Raw genomic sequence first — 18,013 nt, 5'->3', positions numbered from 1 at the left:
CATTGGGGGAGAAACTGGACTGTCTGGCAGGGGGCGAAACTCGAGGGTGGCTTTCTCTCAGAGGTGCTTGCAGCGATTACTGAGGGACACTGAGACCCAGGGGCCTCATAGGGCAGGGATGACGGGAAGCCAAGACTGTCTACTCAGCCCTGAGACTCCGCCCCATCCAAGCTGAGCATAGAGGCTTTTGCAATTTTGCAAGTCTTGTCTCATAAGGCTGTCTCCAGGACAGTTCTCCCAGTGTAGACACAGCTGATTCTCACAGCCAACTGGCCTGGAGGTTAATTCCTCCCAGTGATACCAACAACAATCAAGACTTAACTACAACAAGGCTGTACACACAGTACACAAGGGGTGTACCAAGAGTGTCCACCTCAGATAACTGGGGAGGCCGACCCACTGGGCCATTTAGGACACCTAGCACACAAAGCTACCCTACCAACTCAGGGAAGCAGCGAAAATGCGGAGACAAAGAAACAGATCACAAAAGAAAGAAATGGAGGAAAACAAACTACTGGATATAGAGTTCAAAACCACGGTTATAAGGTTTTCAAGAATCTCCTAGAAAAGGCTGATAAAGTTAGCGAGACCCTGAGGATATGAAAAAGGACCAACTAGAAATTAAACATACACTGACTGAAATAAAAAATATTATACAGAGACCCAACAGCAGACTAGAGGAATGCAAGAATCAAGTCAAAGATTTGAAATACAAAGAAGCAAAAAACACTCAACCGAAAAAGAAAAAAGAATCCAAAAATTTGAAGATAGTGTAAGAAGCCTCTGGGACAACTTCAAGTGTACCAACATCCGAATTATGGGGGTGCCAGAAGAAGAGAGAGAGCAAGATACTGAAAACCTATTTGAAGAAATAATGACTGAAAACTTCCCCCACCTGGTGAAAGGAATAGACTTCCAAGTCCAGCAAGCACACAGAACCCCAAACAAAAGGAATCCAAAGAGGACCACACCAAGACACATCATAATTAAAATGCCAAGAGCAAAAGACAAAGAGAGAATATTAAAAGCAGCAAGGGGAAAAACAGTTAAATACCTACAAGGGAGCACCCATATGATTGTCAGCTGATTTCTCAACAGAAACTATGCAGGCCAGACGGGAGTGGCAAGAAATATTCAAAGTGATGAAAAGCAAGAACCTACAACCAAGATTACTCTACCCAGCAAAGTTATCATTCAGAATTGAAGGTCAGATAAAGAGCTTCACAGATAAGAAAAAGCTAAAGGAGTTCATCACCACCAAACCAGTATTATATGAAATGCTGAAAGGTATTCTCTAAGAAGAGGAAGAAGAAAAAGTAAAGTTAAAAATTATGAACAACAAATACATATCTATCAACAAGTGAATCTAAAAATCAAGCGAATTAAAAATCTGAGGAACAGAATAAACTGGTGAATATAATAGAATCAGGGGCATAGAAAGGGAGTGGACTGATAATTCTCAGGGGGAAAGGGGTATGGGGGGTTCAGGAAGAGACTGGACAAACATCATACACCTATGGATGAGGACAGTGGGGGGGAGGTAAGGGCAGAGGGTGGGGTGGGAACCGGGTGGAGGGGAGCTATGGGGGGAAAAAGGAGAAACAATTGTAATAATCTGAACAATAAAGATTTATTAAATTAAAAAAACAAAACAAAAAAACAAAGACAGCAGCTGTGGCAGGCAGGATAGGAGCCAGGAAAGTCGAAGTCTGGCTTCAAATGTGGGCTCTGCTCCTCGCTGGTCAGCCTTTGGTGGACTTACACTTTCTGGCCCTGAGACCACGTGTGGAAAATGAAGGGTAAAGACGAGGCCTTTTTTCTAATGACTCACAATTATAACGTCTCAATGTAAGGTCAGAGAGGGAAGGTCCACAGTGTGTCTAGGGCAGACCTAGTTCCTGCTGTCCCAGGAAGAAGGAAGGAAGCACTTTGGCGTCAGGAGCCAAGTGGTCCTGAATTCCAGGCCTGAATCACAACAGATTGCAGTGGAGGAGCCACCGATGTTCCTGCAGGGTAAGTCACAAGGCCAGGGCAGCACTGTAAGGAGGTTAATTATCAGTACCCCCCACTGGGTGTGTTCTGCAGATACAGAGGTTCATGTCTGGGTTGTTCTCAGAAGTGGTACTTAGGCTGTAAGGGGAGGCCTTTTCTCCTTTTATGATGTATTTTCAAAGTGGTGGTTGTGCCACGAATTCTCTGCCAGCCCAGTATTTACCGAGAGAGCGCACTCGGGAGTGAGTACTTGTGTCAGAAATGGGCTACCTGCCTTGCTGAAGGAGGTACTCACCTCAGAGGTGCTTGTGAGGACTGGAGGGGTGAACAGGTGGCAGAGAGTGACATGGATGACAAGTGCTGCTCTCTCAGAGCCATCTAGGGAGAGAGTGTATTCCCGGAAGTAAGAGTACAATGAAGCAGACAAGCTGTCTATATTTAATGCAGTCTGTATTTAAGGAGATGATAAGACAGGGTGGAATGATTTTATATTGTAATTTTTTTCTTTTAAGCTCTTGGTCCTTGGATGATATTTTAAAATCTGCTCCTACTGTTGATACTAATCATGATTAATAATGATTTGGATATTAGAGCTATGCTTAGAAGGCACTTCATGTTCACCCATTTTTCTTACTGACATTATGTTCTGCTCTCTTCCGAAGCTAAATTCAAATGTGCTTTTCAAGGGCCCTTAGTTCTTTCTGGACTATACATATTCAAATGGGAGAGCCAGGACATCTTGAATGAGCCGGTTTTGTGACGTTCTGTCTTACTGAACTTCTGGTTTCCCGCATCCTGGTCTTCTTTTCCCAGTTAGAGGATAGGGACTGAGGGTGGACTTGTCCCTCTTGCCTCCTCCTGATAGTGACCGCCTTAGAGCAGGCACTAACCAGTGCTCAAATAGCCCACCTCATGGCCTACATGTGGCTTAGTGATGCCAATTCTCAGCCCAGCTCATCATATGTGAACCCCAGGCAGTCTTTGTGGCTTACCTAATTTCAATCTGACTTAACCAGTTCAGGCATCCTTTCCCTCTGGACCTCAGAGGAGACCGGCAATACCACTAGACTCTTCCTCTCCAGGTCAGATACACAGTTCCCGTTCCTTCCGCCTCAGAGCACTTTATAATGCTTTCCAGGGTGTTGGCTTAGAAGTCCAAATGGTGACATTCTTCGTACTTAGCCCGAATCTCTGCAGCAGGAGGATTGTGGGACAAAAGGTGAGGTGCCCCAGGAAAGCGGAACAAGGCGTGATGGCTCAGTCTCTGCTTTGTTTAGGCAGCCTCCCCTGGTTGCCAGGTCCTTGCAGCCTAATGAGATGAGAGACTCATGGGCACGAGGGGACTTTTATGTCAATACTAGAGGCCTGGTGCACAAAATTCGTGCACTGGTGGGGGGTCGTAGGGGAGGAGGTCCCCTCAGCCCGGCCTGCGCCCTCTCGCAGTCCAGGACCCCTTGCTCCTTACCTCCTGCCTGCTCACTCCTTACCGCTCGGCTTGCTGCTCCTTAGCGCTGCTGTGGAGGCGAGAGAGGCTCCTGCCACCGCTGCTGTGCTCGCCAGCCATGAGCCTGGCTTCTGGCTGCGCTGTGCTCCCCCTGTGGGAGTGCACTGACCACCAGGGGGCAGCGCCGGCATTGGACGTCTGCCCCCCGGTGGTCAGTGCGCATCATAGCGACTGGTCGTTCCCCCTTAACGGTCGCTTAGGCTTTTATTATATAGATTAAGTGTAAAGAAAGCATCTGTAAATGAGGAAGTACATCTATGAAGTAGTTATTTAAATCATGTAAATATTGTTAATCTTACAATCTTTAGTACTCTATACTTAATGTAGCCCTCTTTGATTCCATTTTAATCAGGGGATTAAACACAAGATTATCTCATTGGAAGGACCTGCCATCTGTTGAATTTTGACTTGTTTAGTGGTTTGAGTGGTTGGAGTTGAAGGTTTAACATAGTGCAGTATTTTACAATTAGTATTCAAATGTTTGTTCATTGCACCACATTCCCAGATCATATTTTATTGTCTTTTTTAAGCAACAGAAGGATGGGTTTATTTTTTTCTCCTAAGTTTTTCCTTCTGATTATGAAAGTTACACGCACATCATAGCGAGCGATCGAACTCCCAGTCGGTCAAACTCCCGAGGTGACACTTTGCATATTAGGCTTTTTTATATATAACGATAAGAGATACTCACTTTTGCCGAGGCCGGTTTGGCTCAGTGGATGGAGCGTCGGCCTGCGGACTCGGGGGTCCCGGGTTCGATTCCGGTCAAGGGCATGTACCTTGGTTGCGGGCACATCCCCAGTAGGGGGTGTGCAGGAGGCAGCTGATCGATGTTTCTCTCTCATCGATGTTTCTAACTCTCTATCCCTCTCTCTTCCTCTCTGTAAAAAAGCAATAAAATATACTTAAAAAAAAAAAAAAAAAAAAAAAGAGATACTCACTTTTATTTGTATTCTTTATTTTGCCAGCAATTGAATCTTTTTGCTACTTATCAATAATTCCATCATGTAACTTGTTCCATACCTTCTTTTTCTATCACCCTTCTCTGCCCTCAAGCTTTCTGCAAGTTTTTCCTGTTTTCCATCACCCTTGGCTATACAAAGTATCTTCAAGCTTTAGTAGGCCTTTGAAATGTAACTTTATTTACAGAACTTTTTTAGCTAGCAGGGTAGGTGGGAGACAAGTGTTATTCTCTCTTTTGGTTCTTACTCGGCCAAACAGGCATATTTTAAATTGTGTGCTGTTTTTTTTATCTCTAAATCTAAATGTACCTTCATCCTGTTATATATGTTTTGTATCCATAACTTTTTTTTTTAATATATTTTATTGATTTTTTTTTTTTTTTTTTTTTTACAGAGAGGAAAGGAGAGGGATAGATAGTTAGAAACATCGATGAGAGAGAAACATCGATCAGCTGCCTCCTGCACACCTCCTACTGGGGATGTGCACGCAACCAAGGTACATGCCCTTGACCGGAATCGAATCTGGGACCTTTCAGTCCGCAGGCCGACGCTCTATCCACTGAGCCAAACCGGCCAGGGCCATAACTTCTTTATTCACTTGGTTAAGTTCAGGACAAGTTATTTGACTCAGCTTTCAAATCAGTGTTGTCTTTTTAGATAGTAAACATTTGGAGAGCAGGAACTAGATTTATCAACTCCGTTTTTCCCAACTAGATTCATCAACTCCTGCTTTTTGTGGGAGGGGGAAATTCCAGTCTAAAAAGTTATGATCTGCGCCGAAACCGGTTTGGCTCAGTGGATAGAGCGTCAGCCTGCGGACTGAAAGGTCCCAGGTTCGATTCCGGTCAAGGGCACGTACCTTGGTTGCGGGCACATCCCCAGTAGGAGGAGTGCAGGAGGCAGCTGATCGATGTTTCTAACTCTCTATCCCTCTCCCCTCCTCTCTGTAAAATATCAATAAAATATATTTTAAAAAACAAATTATGTGCTGCTTCTTAAAGCTTAAATTACCCATGACATTGCACTGAGGTGTTTGTATGTGTTTCAGGCTAACTTGAGAGAGTGAGACATCCCTGTGTATGAGATGTTACTTTTATGTAAGGTGAGTGAAATCCAGGAAAGCCAAAAAGGGATATAAAGAAAATAGTTTGCCTTATTTGGTTATCTTAGCTAACCTAATGTTCAAACACTGTGAAGTTAAATTTCCGTTTTAAAATAAAGTTTTCTGTTATATTCTAAAGTAAGAATACTTAGGGCTGTTCTAAATCTATGTATTCAACATCATAAACTATTTATGCTGTTGTTTTCGTAAAGACTCTAATTAAGAGTGTATAGCTCTGAATTATTGGAGCATTTTGATAGTTATCATTAAACCCCCCATTGTCCCCAAACAGTGAGAGTTGGCCCTGTATTTGAGGTTCTGCTAGTTAAGGAATCTAACAAAACATCATGTGAAATGTGGAAGTATTTCATGAGGAATGCTACATCTTTTTGGTGAATATGCCACATTGTATTACAAATTATTTCAGGAAAGAAACTGTAGTTGTTTTTTGTTATTGTTGTTGTTTTGTTTTGTTTCTCCTTCCCACATCTTATATAACCTTTAAACTGTTCTTTATACCCTTGGCACAAGGAATGTTTCCCATGTTGTTCTTTTCATTTGGTTCCTTGAATTATTTATTGTTCTCACTTCCTTAACCACCTATTCATTTCTGGGGGAAAAATGATTTTTTCACATTTTCCTTGTTAGTTAATAAATTGTAGAAAATAGATAAATAAGGAAGATACCAAATGAGCACTTGCATATATTTTATCTGGAGTTTGGGGGAGAAGATCATGAGTAGAGATTTGGAGGTAACTGCATAGAGACGAGATTGAAAGCTGACGAAATCACATCGCCAGCCAGTACTGGCTACCATGCAAGTATCTTCCCAGGCGGTTTCATTATTCTGTTTTTATTAAGTTGCACAGACAGCTGTGATGCAACCAAGTGAACACCTGCTTTCCAGAGAAACATGTTGACTCCAGTGCTCCTAGGCCTGCTGACACATCCTAAGGTGCTCAGGGCTCACACGCATCCTAATACTATACCCTTTACAACCGCTTCAGAAATATAAAGAATGGTAAGAGAAGTAAGCGAAGGGTACCACCCTGGAATCACCAGCTTTTAAATGGAGCCTCTCAGCGATACTGAGGAGTGAGCAAAAAGCACAGGAGGCAAGAGAACATGAAGAGCCTGGTTGTCCTGGGAGGCTAGAGAAGAGAGTTTCAGGAAAGATGGAGGCGGCAAAGGTGTGAAAGTCTCTGAGAGTCAGGACAGGATTGTTGTACACCTGGAGCTTTCCTTGAAGGGGAGGGACTGCTTTCTCAAACATTCCTAGAACCAGGTGTATGGTCGATGCTCAGAAGAGAATGCAGGAAGGCTGCGGACGATTTAGGAGAGGAGAAAGCACTTCTTCTGAAAGAATGGCATTGCCCGGAAGGGATGGTAGGTTATGTTGTGATAGACTTTGAGTGATGAAAAGACTTCCAACTAGTAGAATTTGAGTGGATGTTCTCATTTTCTGATAGTGTTTCCAACAGCTCACTGAACTAAAAGTGGGATTGGTGTTCTAACTCAGTACCATGGGACTGGTATTTCATGGACTCAGATAGTACCTAGAGCTGTAAAATTAAACATGTAACAGGAAATTTTTTACATAGCCTGCTCTTTCAACAGATGGAGGCAACATGCTATAAATTACTATTGCTCTTCTGTTTAATTCTGTTGCTTTTTGCCACATTTAGTGATGCTTAGGCAGGTTTGCTGATAGTCAAGATAATTACCAATAATTGTCAGCATATGCTTCCTATTTCTATCAACCCTAAGGAATAGGTTTTAGGTGTTAGTCATTCGCCATCATACAGGTGTACCTCATTTTATTGCACTTTGCTTTACTGTGCTTCACAGATATTGTGCTTTTTATAAATTAAAGGCAAGACCCGTCCCCAGCAAAAAGATTCCAGCTGGCTTTATTGCGATGCTCAGTTTGTTGCAGTGGTGTGGGATGAACCTGTAGTACCTCTGAGGTATGCCTGCATTACACACAGATACTGTATGTTTTACTAGTAGTTTAATAAGTCCACAGCATATATATTTCTACCTATGCTAGTCAGTATCCAAAATTCACATTGCACCAAAATGAGTTTGATGGTATAAATAAGGGTGGGGAAAGGGCGGAAGGGAAAGAGATAAAGTAGGAAAGAAAGAAAGAAAATGGCCATTTAACTTGGTTGTCTGTCTTGAGCCTCCTTAGTTTTGACAAGTCATTAAACTGTGGGCACTCTGCCCCCTCCTCCCATGTGCCCATCTATATTTTGAAATTAAAAAAAAATTGAGTTGTTGTTATAATAAAGACGTAATAGGAGGCTTGGCATTTCTTTTAAATTGTGAAGGAATTTTTATGTTTAAAATAAGATTTTTAAAAATCCATTAAAAATATAGGTTGCAAGCAAGTGAGATGTTCTGAAGGGAGTATCATAAAGTGATGGCCGAGGTCGGGCATGTCCAAGTCAGCTCAATTGGTTGTATTTTAGTCCTGGCTCTCAGTTTCCTCCTACCATGGGTGTAACTTCACATCGCCTTAGAAAGACAGTCCTGCAACAGACTCTTTTCTAAGGGAAATGAAACGTGGCTAGAATGAGTTTTTATCATGGTGTGATTGGTGTGCTGGCCTTTTTGAGAGTGAAAGTTCAGGCAATAATAGATGATTTATCTTGATTTCTGTGAGATTGTGCGAAATGTTGAAAGCATCTGGTTTTTATAAGAATCTACTTAGAATTATTCTTTCTGCTAGTAGTCTTTCTCTGAAAGGTATTTCATTGAAATAAACAGCATATTTTTTTCCTAGTTAAAAAATAGCTCCTAAGTTCTGGTTTGGATTGTCAGAAGAGTTTCCCTTTGGAGATGGACTGGTGCTTACTTCGCATTTGGCTCAGTTGACTGGCTTCCTTCCATTCTGTGAGGGGCACTTCTCCATTCTGAGTTGTGGCCACATGTGCTGCCTTTGGACGCAACAGTTAGCACGTTCCTCCACTTGAAGGCTTACCGTTCAGTGGGAGCCTGTAAAGTTCTGAAACGGAAAGGTAATCAGAGCAATCTGACAGCAGAACTCTCCAGAAAGCGCAAAAGCCAGGTTTAATTAGGTAGCAGTGCAGAACATTATCCCTTCACAAAAGGTGGGGAAGAGGAGGGAGGGGGGTGAGAACAATTGCCATTTATCTGACCCGCTGCCCAGCCCCCAAGCCCAGCTGGAGCTGGCTGGTCCCGCATTCTGCCGGCAGCCTGCAGTTTTTGAAACACCCCAAATGTTCCAGCCTTTAAATAGCAGCGAGTCTTCTAAAACGATGCTGCGTACTGCAAGAGGAATTAAAGCGGCTGCCTTGCAGGCAGGAAGCCGACAAGCAAGATGCTTAATTATCGTGGAAGTAAGTGCTTGTTACCGCTGCGTGGAGTGGGGAGCGAGGCTCATCCTCAGGGTGTCGGCGTGATTTGTAGACAATGCAGCCCTGTCAGCGCAGTGCTGGGTCAGCAGCATCTTCCCAACACGGATTTGGCAAGAATTTAAAGGCCGTCCCTTGTGTCGTGTGCGGAGCTTGGGAAGGGTCCTCTGCCTTTATTTCCGGGATGCACGCCACCGCGCAGGCTTCTGTGCTGAGATTTGTGCCTCTCCCTCCTGACGGCTGTGCACCGAGGAAGTTGGTCTTTAAGGCCCTCACCTGGAAGGATGCTGACGGCTCTTGGTCTCTCTTGGGGAGTACGCGCAGATGTCTCGCTATGGCAGAGGTCTAGTTTCTGCTTTCTTCATAAATTAGCGCCGAAGGGTGGGGTGGGTTGCAGTGCCTAAGGAAATGCAGACATTTTGTTAATTAGTGAACTAGTTCCAGCTTTAGGAATAGATGAAACTGGAGAGAGCTTGGGAAGAGGCGGTGGCGAATGCCGGATTCGTTCTGAAATGTTTCTCCTTGGGGTAAGTAATAAAGTAGAGGAACATACAGAAGCGTGCTGGATAGAGTGGCTCTCAGAAAACGCTGTTTATTTTCTCTCTGTTGTATTTACTCTTGCCAACTATGTTAAGCCTTTGTAAAAAAACAAAAACAAAAGACAAGTTAGGACTTTGAAATGTGTAAGGTGTTAAAAAATGTTGCTGCATACTAAATAAAATGACTTTTAATTTTTAGTCTTGTTAAAAAACAGACTATGTATTGTTCAAAGTACTGAGCTCTGTGGGTTATGTCTCAAAACTTTTGGTCAGCGCAGTTGCTGGTGATATTCTGCATTATTGGAGATCGTTGGAGTCTGTAATTGGTCTGCCCTGGGAGTTGGAGCCTTAGTGTCCTGGAATGAGATCTCCCCACTCCCAGTTCTATGAAATACTTCAATTAAGCTGAAGTATTAATAGTTTTTTAAAATATATATACTTTCAAAGGTGGATTTTATTAGACGCTTTCACTTTCTTTCAAACCTGCTTTGATAAAATACTGGGTTGTGAGCTGCAAACCACATTCATTATGGAGTCTTTTCTTTCCGTGTCTGGTTTTGGCAGTTGCATACTTATTTTTAGATGTATTTATCAAATGCTAATGCCAATTGTCCTTCTCTTTCAGAGAAAGCATGGGATTATAGCAACCACAGAGTCCCAGTAATACAAGTTCCATTCAGTTTTTTCTGAAAGAAAGCCATCTATTAAAGTGAAGCAAAGGAACTATTGTGGATTATAATGTTCTGAAGATCTGGATTTTCAGAAGCTTGAAAATAAGGCATCATTTAACCTTTTAAATGAAAAAGAGTAAGATCTTATGCAACTGCTGTATTTGCTGGAAACCATTCTCCAAAAGGGAAGTGCACATTTAAAGCTGGAGATGATGGTCCTTTCCGCAGGGATTTAGGTCTGATCGCTTTCCCATCATGACCAGCTTGAAACGGTCGCAGACGGAGAGGCCTATTGCCACGGACAGGGCCTCGGTGGTGGGCACAGATGGCCCTTCCAAAGTCCACACTGACGACTTCTACATGCGGCGCTTCCGGTCCCAAAACGGCAGCCTGGGATCCTCGGTCATGGCTCCGGTAGGGCCCCCCCGCAGCGAAGGTCCTCACCATATCACCTCGACCCCCGGAGTCCCAAAGATGGGGGTCAGGGCTAGGATCGCAGATTGGCCCCCACGGAAGGAAAACGTCAAAGAATCTAGCCGTTCAAGTCAGGAAATAGAAACCTCAAGTTGCCTTGAGAGCATGTCCTCCAAAAGCAGTCCCGTGAGTCAGGGAAGTTCTGTTAGCCTCAATTCCAGTGACTCAGCCATGTTGAAAAGCATACAGAACACGCTGAAAAGCAAGACGAGACCATTGGAGAGCATGGACTCCAGATTCCTCATGCCTGAAGCCTACCCCAGCTCCCCCAGAAAGGCGCTTCGCCGGATCCGGCAGCGGAGCAACAGCGACATCACCATAAGTGAACTTGACGTGGATAGCTTCGATGAATGTATCTCACCCACCTACAAGACTGGGCCCTCCCTGCACAGGGAGTATGGTAGCACCTCTTCAATCGATAAGCAGGGAACGTCTGGAGAGAGCTTCTTTGACTTGTTAAAGGGCTACAAAGATGACAAATCTGACCGAGGTCCAACTCCAACCAAGCTCAGTGACTTTCTCATCGCCGGTGGGGGCAAGGGTTCTGGTTTCTCTTTGGATGTTATAGATGGGCCCATCACACAAAGAGACAACCTCAGGCTCTTCAAGGAAAGGGAAAAACCACTCAAGCGACGGTCCAAGTCTGAAACTGGAGACTCATCCATTTTTCGTAAATTACGCAATGCCAAAGGCGATGAACTTGGGAAATCATCGGATCTTGAAGATAACCGGTCAGAAGACTCCGTCAGACCTTGGACGTGTCCAAAGTGCTTTGCCCATTACGACGTCCAGAGTATATTATTTGACTTGAACGAGGCGATCATGAACAGGCACAATGTTATTAAGAGGAGAAACACCACCACGGGGGCTTCGGCAGCTGCTGTAGCGTCCTTGGTTTCAGGACCTTTGTCCCACTCAGCCAGTTTTAACTCCCCAATGGGCAGCACGGAGGACCTGAATTCCAAAGGAAGCCTCGGCATGGACCAGGGAGACGATAAAAGCAATGAGCTTGTCATGAGCTGTCCGTATTTTCGGAATGAGATAGGTGGAGAAGGTGAAAGGAAAATCAGCCTGTCGAAGTCAAACTCTGGCTCCTTTAGTGGGTGTGAAAGTGCCTCCTTTGAGTCTGCACTCAGCTCCCATTGCACAAACGCAGGAGTGGCAGTGCTTGAAGTGCCCAAGGAGAACCTGGTGTTGCACCTGGACCGCGTGAAACGGTACATCGTGGAACACGTGGACCTCGGCGCCTACTATTACAGGAAATTCTTCTATCAGAAGGGTGAGTAGTTCTTTGTGAAAGAGAGTACTATTTGTTGTTTTGTTTTGTTTGTTTTTAAGTTGTGTGACATAAGATTTTTATGTATTCCTTATTTTTCCTTGATGGTAAAATAGTTAAATAGGTATTTGCTGTGATGTATTTCTCTTTGTGATGTATTTCTATTAGCATTTTTATGAATTACTTTAAGGTATTAAAATGTCTTGTATATTAAATACTCATTTAAAACAAAAACATCTGATTTAGTGAATGAGGTATATAATCTTTGTGTAGAAGTACTTGTGTATCCTTTAGGGATAAATGTTAAGGTTGAAAATATTTTAAATGTAGCTTTATATTAAGGGTTACAAAAACCATCTTTATGTTGCCTTTCATTAATTTAGCACTTTTGCAATTAGTGCAGGACCATTGCTTTTCCGCCTCAATGTTCTCATCAGTTAATGGGAATTGTAATAACATTTCTCTTTGTTTCACAGGCATTTTAGTGGGAGTTAATTACATTATTTGACAAAAGTCACAGAGCCAGTAAGTTTCAGAGCCAGGAATCAAATTTAGGTCTTCTGTATTTGAATGAAAAAAGCACTGAAGCGATCAGTACCCACAACATGTTGGTGACTTCCTTTCTAGTCTTTTTTTGTTCTTGGGGGGAAATATATACATACATTGTTGGATTATAGTTTGTGTACCATTTTATCTCAGACTTTTAAGAAAGGCCCTGTGATTTGTTAAAAAGTCAGTAGTTTAAATGAACTTGTAAGTGCTTTCTAATAGTGTTTTTGAGCAGCATTATTATTTGACGAATGAGTTTTGTCATATAAGCATCCAAGCTGGGAAACAGGATGCGGGCCAGGGAGGGACATGCACCTGTGGTCCATTGGCTGGCTCAGTAACCTCTGCAGCCGGGTTGAGAGGCCCTGTATGCAGATGACTACAGCAATGTTTTGATTTCCCACTTACTGTTTTGTAGTTTTTGAATCTTATTTAGACTAATTCTTCTGAATGACATTGCATTTCTAGTACTCATTATGGCTTTAGAATAAAACTTACCCTAAGGTTATTACATGATAGACCCTATTTCAGAGCATCTCCTATTGACCAGGAGAATCTTATCTTGTTACAAGTACATATGTCTCCTAAATATTCATGGCAATGCTTCTGGAATTAATATGATAATGAAGACGCCAATTTCATTTTTAAGCAACTTTTATTCTCTTGGGATAATTTCCTGGAGTAGATTTTAGAAATCACTTTTTCTTATACTGTCCTTTAAGCTATAGGGTTTCTCAGTGTTGCCATCTTGGCATGTGGGGCCAGAGAGTTCTTTGGAGGGAGGCTATCCTATGCATTGTAGGATGTTCAGCAGCACCCCAGGCCTCTACGCCCTAGATGCCAATGTGTGTCCCCTCCCCCTTCCCCAGTTGTGATAACCTAAAATGTCTCCAAACATTGCCAAATATTCCTTAGGTAGTACTATTGCACCTAGCTGAGAATGCCTGATCCATTGTACCTGGGGAAAATTTTCACAGGTGTTTCTGAGCTGTTTGTGGGTAAAGGCCATCTTGCTGAAAATTGACACTTCAGATCCAACACAAGAAAGAACATATTAGTTATAATCTTTTTTATGTAGTAGTAGGTACTTTTCCCCATTAGGCAGTATGGCAACAGTAATAATGAACATTTTCAAGCACTTATTATGTACCAGGAACTTTGCTGAACTTTTGATATGACATGCATATTCTCATTTCAACCTCTCTGCCCACTGTGGTAGGGACCGCTATTGGTGACATTTTCCAGATGAGAACACGGCTTAAGTGATCTTAGTGGTTTAGCTGTCATGGAGCTAGTAATCTTGGAATCAGGATTCCACCTTTGAGTCTGACCAGAGTCATCTTCTTAACCGCTGGGCTCAGCTCTCTAATGTATTACTCTAAAAGGAAGGAGTGTATTTTTATGTTTAAATCTGGTAGAAATTTGTTTAAAGGATTTTTCTCTCCAAAGTTTGGGATAAAAATTTGAATGCCTATATTTCAGAGTAATCCAGTTTAGCTCATAACACTTCATAAATTTAAAAGCCACCAATCCAAAATATTTTCTAATTTGAAGCATGGAAAAGTACCCTCTTACCCAACATAATTAGAACTGGTAATTGAAAATACCTGTTAAATAGGAATTCTTTAAAAAGTGTACATATTCAAAATATTTTATTTTTATTAAAATATATAAAAGTATATTTGCTAAACTCTTGTGAGTCCAAGGGCTTTTCTTTGACAGTGATTCTACTATTTTGATGTCTATGTTTGTATCAATAGTATAAACAACAAGAGCACAAACATGGACACTATCAAAGCAATCTGAATATTATAAAATCTTAGGTTTCATATTTTTTCTTATTTTTTATAGCCATCTCACCCACATCTAATCCAACAGCTTTTTTTTTTTTAGTGACTTGTCTTTATTAAGTCTTTCCAAAGCCTTCAACTTAGTTTTTAGTAGGAATGAGATTCATTTTTTGTGCTCATATTCCATAAGCTTTCATAATATTTAATTAAATTTCATAATTACAGTAACAAGTCAACTGGCATAAACAGGTTTGGAAGACACAGTTGACTCTTTGTCCAGCTAGTGGGAGCAGAAATCCCATGTGTGTGGTGCTATGGATTGCCTGCTAGTGCCATTGGGTATTCATCATCGTGGTTTACAGAGGGAGCCCGGGGCAGTCTTTAATCCAGGAGGTTGGCTTAATGAAAGGCAGTTACATAGAGTGCCTGCTGTATTTTCTTGGGCCACACAACTTGGAACTTTCAACCCAAACAGGTCATTTGTCACAATATGATAATATACAGCAAATTTTGACGATGGATAACATCATTTGAAGCTGGTATTAAGCCCCCTAAAGTATAACTGTATATTAAAATATTTAATATCTATACGTTTATCACTGTATAAAATATAGTTAAGTAATTCTGTCTTATAATTTTTATATACAAATTGATTCACTGCAATTAGTGCACTAACTCATTTTTCCTAATCAGAACCTTAAAGTGAGTCAGCCCTTTTGCAGGAGTACATCAATGCCAGGTGTAATTTATCTCCCAGCAGCGGGGTATAGCGCTTCTGGCCTGGTTCTCACTCTAACCTCTTTGTCACCACATATTTTCCATTCTTCTGTTTAATGCATTTCTGACTTCATTGTGGCTAAGTCTCTAGGGAAAACAGTATACTGTCAACATTATATGTAAATTTTAATTGTGTTTGGCTGATGTTTTTATAAACATCATTATTTTGAAAATTTGGTCTGTAGAAGATATTTGGCTTCAACATGTAAGCCCAGTCTATTGCTGCAAAGATCCCGGACCAACAGAGGAATCCCACTGTTTGCACTTATTAAAATAAGCAACACACTGTCAATGTTCTTTTTTTCCGGTCCTTTGTCCTGCCCACTTCTCTTTGCTCTTTTGTAGTGTGTGTGATGTGTCTGCTGAGCCTCAGCGTGGAGTAAATGATAGTAATAATACAGCTAACATTTATTGTGTTATTACTTTGTGCTTTATGCAGACCTCCTCACTTAGTGCTCATTGGACCCCAAGTGAAGCTGTCAGTGAGATAAGTCCAAGTGATGCAACCTCAGCCTTTCTAGAGAGGCACAAACCAGGCAGTAGGGGAGCATTAAAGTTAATCTAGTCCTCTCCCTTTGAGTACATATATGTTTTGTATTTCGCATTTATGTACATAGTCCCCATGATCAAAGTACCAAGGAAATTTGTAAGTGGAAAATACTAAGTTATAGAATAATTGTTACCTGTAGCCGAGATGGCTGATTGAGGAGACCTTTTCCTAGCCATTACTCACTTCCTTTGCTGTTCCCATACAGGATTTTTTCGTTTACGCTGACTACACAATTGTCTGTGAGGCATGACCTTCCTGAATCCCATTCAGAGAGATGCATCAATAGAAAAGAGAGGAGCCCAGGGGTTGCCTTGGCTGTGGTGTTTGTTGCTCCATTGATCAAAATGTTGATAGGGTATCTGATGCTAGGTGGGGTGTCACTCTCAAAGTCAAGTTAGTGAAGAAGCTCGGATAGGGCAGGCCCCTCCCTGCTGCCCGGCGGCCAGGAGAAACTGCCATTATCTGGGCCGAAGCTCATTTAAGAATATTTCCCCACTTCCAAAAAGAGGGAACACTGATGTTTGTGCACCCGATTATTCTTCTGGTAACTCTAAATCACCAGATTTGACTGTTTTTATTGTTCACCTTCCTCCTACACCTGCACCTCTCCCTACCCCACCCCACCTCCATGTGTTGGAGCACACAGCCACACAAATCAAGTTCAGCAATATGCTGGGCCCCAGGATTAACCAGTTTGAGGACACCAGCAACTTGGATTTCAGCTCCTATTGTAACGTCCAGTTTTCTTTCTTTATGTCCCAACCTCTTGTAATCATTTCTTTAGAATATGTGCACTTAACTTAATCTGTACTTGAAGTGACAGCTTTAGCACTCTGATGTACTCTTAATTTTGTTCTCAGAAGCTATGCTTCAAGTTCCAGTTTGTTAACAAGCGTCATTAAGTAGCTATTATATGTTTTAGTGGAGTATTGTATGGTACTGATAGAACATCAGGGACACCATTCAGCTAAGCTTATTTGTAAAAATCTTGCTTATTTTGTTCGTTTTCTTTTTCTTTTTTTAATCCAATGAGTATAGCAACGTTTGGCTTGAAGAAACTATTATGTCTTCTAATTCAGAGTTTTAAAAAGATAATTATTCTTTTTTTTTTTTTTTACTGTTGAGACTATTACAGATGTCCCCCATATTTTCCCCCTTTGTTTTCCTACCCCCGCCCCCAGTCCCCATCACCCTCCCCCTAGGCCTTCACCACATTATTGTCTGTGTCTGTGGGTTATGCATATATGCATATATGTTCTTTGGTTAATCTCTTCCAGTCCCCCTACACCTTTCCCCTCTGAGATGTCAGTCTGTTCCATGTATTTAATGCCTCTGGATCTGTTTAGTTTGTCAGTTTATTTTGTTCATTAGATTCCACATATAAGTGAGATCATGTGATATTTGTCTTTCTCTGCCTAGTTTATTTCACTTAGCTTAATAATTTCCATGTCCATCCACACTGTTGCAAAGGGTTAAGAGATCCTTCTTTTTTACAGCTGCATAATATTCCATTGTGTAAATGTACCACAGCTTTTTTATCCACTCGTCTACTGATGAGCATTTAGGCTGTTTCCAGATCTTGGCTATTGTAAATAACACTGCTGTGGACATAGGGGTGCATGTATTCTTTCTGGTTGGATAAAGGTAATTATTCTATGTTTAGTTTTTGATATGCACAGTGTTATATTTCAAGTCACTCAAGTCAGCAAGTCTGTTCCACTGAACCACAGTGTACTCTGTGCTCTTGACCATAACAGTTAATTTCTGCCAAAATTAGTATGGAAAGGTTTTATATCTGTATACTTGATTGTTTTAATGTCCTTGCCTTTTATTTTTTACTAGAGGACCAGTGCATGAATTTTTACACCAGTGGGATCCCTCTGCCTGGACTGTGGGATCGGGCCCAAACCGGCTATCTGACATCCCCTGAGGGGTCCCGGATTGCAGGAGGGCACAGGCCAGGCCGAGGGACCCCACTGGTGCATGATCGGGGACGGGGAGAGGTGTGGGAGGTTGGCCAGCCAGGGAGGGACCGCGGGAGGGCTCCAGGACGTGTCCGGCCCATCTTGCTCAGTCCCGATTGGCTGGACCCCAGCAGCAAGCTAACTTACCAGTCAGAGAGTCTGTCCCCTGGTGGTCAGTGCACGTCGTAGCGACTGGTTGACCAGTCGACTGCCCCCTGGTGGTCAGAGCATGTCATAGTGAGCGGTTGAGCGACTTTAGAATATCATTAGCATATTGCGCTTTTGATTGGTTGAACTGCCGACTGGACACATAGCATATTACGCTTTTATTATATAGGATTGTGATCACATAAACTATGTGTAATTTGTTTAACGGGAGCTCTCTAATTATGTAGTCCTCCTCAGGGGGATTTGAAGCACTAACTTACTGAGAAACCAGCCTAGGAATGTTCTGCTGCTGACTTTTTAACTGCTCGGGGCTTC

At 42.2% G+C, this 18,013-nt stretch overlaps 1 protein-coding gene across 15 annotated transcripts in view; it reads left to right on the top strand.

The window, feature by feature from the left end:
• The window catches only part of SIPA1L1 (signal induced proliferation associated 1 like 1), a 438,278-nt gene that overhangs the window by 292,408 nt on the left and 127,857 nt on the right, over positions 1-18,013 (top strand). For 13 of the 15 annotated variants that reach the window (XM_080665396.1, XM_080665401.1, XM_080665402.1 and 10 more), the window contains one exon: positions 10,105-11,903. In XM_080665396.1, coding sequence (XP_080521522.1) covers positions 10,406-11,903 — 1,498 coding nt within the window. In that variant the 5' untranslated portion in view covers positions 10,105-10,405. The other 2 variants (XM_080665405.1, XM_080665404.1) reach the window with 2 other exon arrangements.

The sequence above is a fragment of the Plecotus auritus genome (assembly GCF_963455305.1).
Source record: "Plecotus auritus genome assembly, chromosome: 1".
NCBI classification, from domain to species: domain Eukaryota; kingdom Metazoa; phylum Chordata; class Mammalia; order Chiroptera; family Vespertilionidae; genus Plecotus; species Plecotus auritus.
The sequence above is the reverse complement of the archived record's forward strand: the minus strand, read 5'-3'. Positions and strand labels throughout refer to the sequence as shown.